General features: G+C 53.6%; 1 protein-coding gene across 1 annotated transcript; it reads right to left on the bottom strand.

The window, feature by feature from the left end:
- Nucleotides 1-4,998: 4,998 nt before the first annotated feature.
- On the bottom strand, nt 4,999-5,587 carry LOC131309390 (formin-like protein 7). Its single transcript, XM_058336038.1, has 2 exons — nt 5,386-5,587; nt 4,999-5,279 (listed from the first exon to the last, which is right to left on the bottom strand). Exons 1-2 carry the CDS (start codon nt 5,585-5,587, stop codon nt 4,999-5,001), a joined length of 483 nt encoding a protein of 160 aa, XP_058192021.1.
- Nucleotides 5,588-6,000: the final 413 nt, after the last annotated feature.

The raw sequence follows: 6,000 nt of genomic DNA, 5'->3' as shown, positions 1-6,000 counted from the left end.
ACGCTCACCAGTGAAGGGCTGACCTGCCCGTCGGCCGGCACGAGCAAATAGGCGGCAAGCAAGCAGATTACCAAGGCAAAGCGGCGGCGCGCCTGGGCGTCATCACTATCCAAGTCGCCATCCGGGCTGTACATTTCGATCAACCGCAGGGTATTCATTTGGCCACCCTCGAGGATAGTATTCGCCAGGCCCCGGGAAATATTGAGTGAACTGGCCAACAGTTTAGGCATGCTCGCTTGGTAAGGCGGGACAACAAGCGTGGGGGATGAGAAGGTCCGAAGGTACGCCTGGAATTCCTCGACAGTGGGGCACATCTCGTCGTCGCCAAAGCGAAAGACATGGACGTCCGGATCCCAGAATCTGAGAGCAGCCTGCAAGAGCGCTGGGCGGAGTGGCACATGTCGAAGAAAGCGGAACGAGGCGAGGCCGTGGTATTGAAAATTGAGCCAGTCAACGCTTAGAAATTGCGCTAACCAGGGCCTAAGTAAAGTTGGGAGGGGGTTATCCATGGCAAATGTTGAAGTATACTGGGGAAAAGAGGAAGCAATGCAGCCCTGAAGACTACAGAACTTATGCCTCTGCTTTATAGGCCTTGGCCTTGCCCTTTCATCACCATTAAGCCACCAAAGCTTCATGCTAGCTTCCAAACCTCCCCTCTGCAAAGGACACTGCCCCCTGAGAACCCAGAAACCGTGTGCCAACCGTGTGGAAGTAAAAACAAAGTGGCCCCTGAAAAAGGACAGTTGGTCAGTCAAGTGGATCTGGCGTTCACGAACCTGGCGTACACCAGTTTATAACTGGCGTGTCCGTGTCCCCCACTTACTGGCGTACGGGCCTCAACTTCTGGCGTGCGCCAGTAGGTTTCACCAGAAACCAGTTTTGCAGCAGCTACTGCCTCCGCATGTTCGTTTTTGATTCCGGGGTTGGTTTTTTGCCATTTGAGGATTCATACAAGTCACAAACATCATTTAAGGCTATGGCAGCGCGTCAGATTCTAAAAGCCATGCCCGATAAAGATTTCGGACCCCCGGTGGCCCGTGTCAAGCTAAAATCAAGGATACGGATGGCCAAAACTCGTTTCCGGGGCTCTTGCCAAGTTTTGTCATACCATACATGTTACATAGGCCTTGTGTGACTGTGTGGGGGTGTCGGTTTCAGTCTGGGACCATATCGAGTCATCTTTGGCGTCTTATGTCCATTTTTGCGACATTTTTAGCTTTTTCTTAGTATTTCTCTTGCACCGGGGCAAGTTCACCGGCTTTGATGGCTCGTGCAAGTCATTGTACATCTATGTTACCTTTCAAAAGGGTCAGTTTCTTTCCCCGGGGAGAACCTTGGAGTTTGGCCTACCGGCGCCCAAAACTCCCGTATCCCCCGCGTGTCTGGGATACGTGTCGTATCCTGGGACTTTTCTATCCATCTTCTCTTCGAGCAAAGTCAATTATGTGCGTATGCAAGTGTTTATTGTCGACTCAAAGTATTCATCAATGCATGTTAGATATTAGCGGATGTTTTGTTCTTTTCCTTTACCAAGTCTCACCAAAGTAATGGGAAAGCGATAAAACAGAAAATGCATATGTTATATACTACTGTGTCAAAGCTAACGATGGAAATGTATCAAGTATCAAACGGCACAACGGCCCGGGCAGAGCTAAATGTATCAGGGCACACTCGCCCACAAAATCAAGAGGCACGCAGGCCCCATCCAAAATGTCGAAGTATCAAAGTATCTATTCAAAAGTGGCAAGTACTGGCAAAACAAACTAAGGTTCGGTGATAGCCCTCAGTCGTCAAAAAGGTCTTCCTCGTCGTCGTCGTCCTCGCTATCCTCTACCTCTCGAGGGTCTATCCGGAACCTCGGATCGCTCGCCGAGTCAGAGCCGCTGCTAAGGGACGTCCCCTCTTCCTCTTCTTCCTCTGCCTCTTCCTCTTCTCTCCTTTTCTTCTGCGAGGGTCCCTCGGCAAGCCTCTTCTCTGCAGGCCTCTTCCTCAGCTCCCGGCGGAACTGGAGCTCCTCGCTGGCCGGAGTGATTTGCACTCCCCGTTCCACCCTTGCCGCTGGCCGGGAGGAGCTCGAAGCTGCCTTCTTTGCTGGGGGAGGCCGCACGCTTTTCCTCCTAGGAGCCGCCCGAGCATGTCCCTGCATAGTCATTCAATTTAGTTAACATACATTGTGCATATTGTATATATTGAAATGCCGAGTGCAGGAAATGTCAAAAGCAATCCTGATCAAAAGTAAAAGGAAAAGTTATACCTGAGGCTGCTCAACGGGAGCTGAAACTGGTGGAGGGTACTCCAATTGCAAAGAGGCGCCGCCGGCTATCCTGTGGAACTCCTTCTCCATGGCCTTCATCAGGCGAGCTGCCTCCCGTACCCATTCTATCGGAGCCTGTGACAGATTTCGACAGAATTAGAATGCGAACCAAGTGTACATACTGAAAGCAAAATACGGGAACTACAAAAGGGCAAAGGAAAGTCTTACCGGCCCTGCGATCTCTGCTGGGTCTGTCCTGGCGGGCTCAAACCAAACTACAGCCTCCTCTCCTGCCGTGTCCCGCACAGCTAGGGTCCAAGAAAGCCGAGGCAGCCCTGTCGTTGTAGCATGGTCGCTCCTCTCTCTCGGCTGGGCTATCCTGCTCTCCCGGCTCTGCCTCTCCTCGCCAGCCTCAAGCGCCTCGCTCTGCACGGCAACATGCTCCAGCACTCCAAGCAGCCTAGCCAAGCGCTGCCTCCGGTAGACAGCATAGTCACGCCCAGGCCTCAGAAAGGCAGCAAGTCCGGCCGGAACAGTGAAACGCCTCAGCTTGGCCAGCGTGTACTTATCCATGTGAGAAGCGTGAGGAGGCAGTGGCCCAGGCACCTGGTACTCAAGAGAGCCCAGTGACTGCCGTGTCACCCGGTCACCCAAGTACCACCGCCACCCGAAAGCAGACTCCAACAACACCCGGCTTGCTGTCACCACCCTGCTCTGTGCTAGGTACTCAGGCTCAGGCTCGGCGCTACTCCACGGGTTCCAATCCACCTGCAGGACAATGGCACAGATCTTAAAGTATCAGCGACAGCATTAAAGCAATTCTAAAGGGCAGGATGATCAGTTCGGCATGTTACATACCTGAGTACCCGACAGCTCGTCCAGGTACGACCGGAAGGCTAAGAGGCTCCCTCTCGACTTTTTCTTACCGCTGTACATGGGACCCCAGATCATGGCACGAGGGAGCATCCTCAGATTCGGGCACTTGTTCTCCGGCGGGTACATCTTCAGCACTTCATAGGCCCACAGCTGCAAATGGTCAGGCAATCAAAGTGTCAGAATACAGTTCATAGGCGAATTTAAGACAAGTGCAAGAAAGAGAAAGCAGGGAAATGAAATACAAGCTGTGTTTATTACCTCCCACACTCTCCAGTAGCCGGCCGTCGCCTTCTTTCCGCGCGAGAACTCTCCCATAAAACTATAGCAGGCACCCAGAGCTGCTCCTCCCCAGTCAAACCTCGAAGCTGCGCCTAAGTCATGGAGGGCCGGTAAGTAGGACAGGTGCACCGTGGATCGTTTGTTCGGGTACAAGGTGGCCCCGAACAAGTATAACAAGTAGGCCCTAGCCATCTGCTCCGCCTCCAAGTCTGACTCCGGCTCCCTCCCGTGCAAATACCGCTTAAACTGGTCATAATGGACGGTCTCCGCCTCACCCACCGGCGCCTGCCCCAAAAACCACGCCAGAGCCTCGGGATCCCTGTAAATCTCTGAGTCAAACGGGATAGGCTCTCCACCTACCCTCAAGCCCGTAAGCGCTGCAAAGTCAGACGGGGTCACCGTCATCTCCCCAATCGGCAGGTGGAAGGTATTTGAGGAATCCCACCACCTCTCGGCCAACGCTGTCAGCAGAGCGTGGTCGCTCTTCACGGCCGTCAGAGTAAGGATAAACGGCCGGAACCCTGCAGCGTCAACCAAGGCCCTGACTCGCTCGGGCAAGCTCCTGTACAACTCAAGCGAGCTCGCCGGACCTCCGTGGCCCCGAGTGCTGGCTGCCCCCCTCTGCACAGCAAAGACAGACAGCAGAAAGAATTTCATCAATAAATTGCAAACCACACAGTTAGTCGAATTCGGAATTTCAAAAGTAACTCTACAGTCGAAACAGGTATCATCAAGGTCGAACAAAACTACCGGGCAATTGTATTCTCCTGTCCAGTTCTGCTATCAGTCGAATCAGTTCCAAGGTATTTCTTAGTCAGGTTTCGAGCTACAGGGCCTCTCTTTTCTCAAGGTACATCTCTTAGTCGATTGCACGAGTTTTCAGTTTATCAATATGGTCGATTCAAGCTATTGGGCACGCCATCTGGGCGTCCGTCATGTCATGGCAATCTACTTAGTCGAATTCAAGTTCAAAGGACAGTCTTATTGATCAAAGCCACTTATGGTCGATTCTAGTTTGGCACTAACTGTTTCCTCAAAGTTATTGGGCATCCTGCAAGTCGATTCAACTACTTCAAGTGTTCTATCATTCAAGTTAAGTTTCAAAAGTCGAGGTACGCTATTCGAGGTTCTACTTTCTCCGTCAAGTTACAGTTCAGGGTCATAGTCAACATGCATTACGAACTAAGCTACGACAGTTCAAAACTACCTTTGGATTCAAATGACAAGACATGCATATCAAAGGAAAAGTTCAAAGGAATACCTGCGCCCAGTTCACGGACAGGTGTCTCTGAGGGTCTCTCAGAACAAGCTCCGCGTCGTAGCTCTCCCTCAAAGGTGCGAGGCTCTCGACCCCGGACGGGATAAACACGTGTGGCTCGGGCAGAACGAACGTGGCCGCGTCAAACCTAGCGCGGGGTGCCAGCCGTATGGACTCTGCAAGCGTCACCGCTCGCTCAAAGGACCACACCTCCCCCTGAGCCTCCTCTGCTGCCCCGGTCTCGCTCACAAAGGCCTCCTCTTCGGCCCTGGCCCTCTCGGCCTCCTCCCTCAGGCGCTCCTCTTCCTGCGCTCTCTCCACTTGCCGGGCCCTATCCTCTCGTGCTGCCAGCACTGCAGCCACTACCCCCCGGGTTCTCACGGAGCAACCGGCCGAGTTCTTCCTTGGACACAAACTCGGCAAAGTCCCCCCGAGTGATGGGTACGTGCACCGAGGACCCTGCTGCAGGCCTGAACTCCACCTCCCCCATGGGTACCTCTCCGAACGCTCCCTCCTCAACCACAGGACCCTTGCCCCTCGCCGGATCTCTCACCGGTGTCTCCGGTCGGCCACCATCATCACCACCACCATGGCTGCTGCTGCCGCCGGCCCCTGCCGATCCCAAGCCCGTGATCACCACTCCGTGGGTCCAATCGCCGAACGTGGGGACCCACTGCACCAGCAGAACCTGGCGTACGCCCCCCTTCGCTTGGCGTACGCCGCCCATCGCCACCGCCAACTTCTACTGCATGGCCACCACCGCCGTCGTCGCCGCCTGCACTATCTGCGCCAATGCTCGACGAAGGCCCTACCGACGTTTGATCGTCGATTCGTGGCCGTGGGGCCTCGATTTCAGCCCTTGTGTGGCTTCTTCCTTCTCCGGCACCACCATTGCCGCCACCTTCACCGGATTCTGCCATAAATGGGGTGGGCTAAGTGAATAGTGGATGAGATGAAAGATTGAGTGAGAGTATGATGGGTTGAGAGAGTTTTTGAGAGTTTAGAGTTCAAAACGGAACGAATGGCGGTTTTCTGCACTGGTTCGGCATCTCATACGACGTATGGGACGATTGGGCCGGGTCTGGGCACGGATCTCTGAGATTCGTGGCGTACGCCAGTTGTATGTACCGTACGCCAGTAATTTGTGGGCCTCAGGCCCAATCCATATCCAATACTGAAAATTCGTCCTCAAATGAAAGCCCGACTTGTTCTGGGAAGCTCCGGACCCATCCCCAAGCAAAGGCCTGTCCAATTCAAATCAACGGCGATCCACTCGTCCAATTTCAAATCAACGACGATTTATCCGTCCAATATCAAATCAACGACGATCCAC

This window comes from Rhododendron vialii, chromosome 12a (assembly GCF_030253575.1).
Source record: "Rhododendron vialii isolate Sample 1 chromosome 12a, ASM3025357v1".
NCBI classification, from domain to species: domain Eukaryota; kingdom Viridiplantae; phylum Streptophyta; class Magnoliopsida; order Ericales; family Ericaceae; genus Rhododendron; species Rhododendron vialii.
Note: the sequence above shows the minus strand (reverse complement) of the source record. Positions and strands in the feature narration are given on the sequence as shown.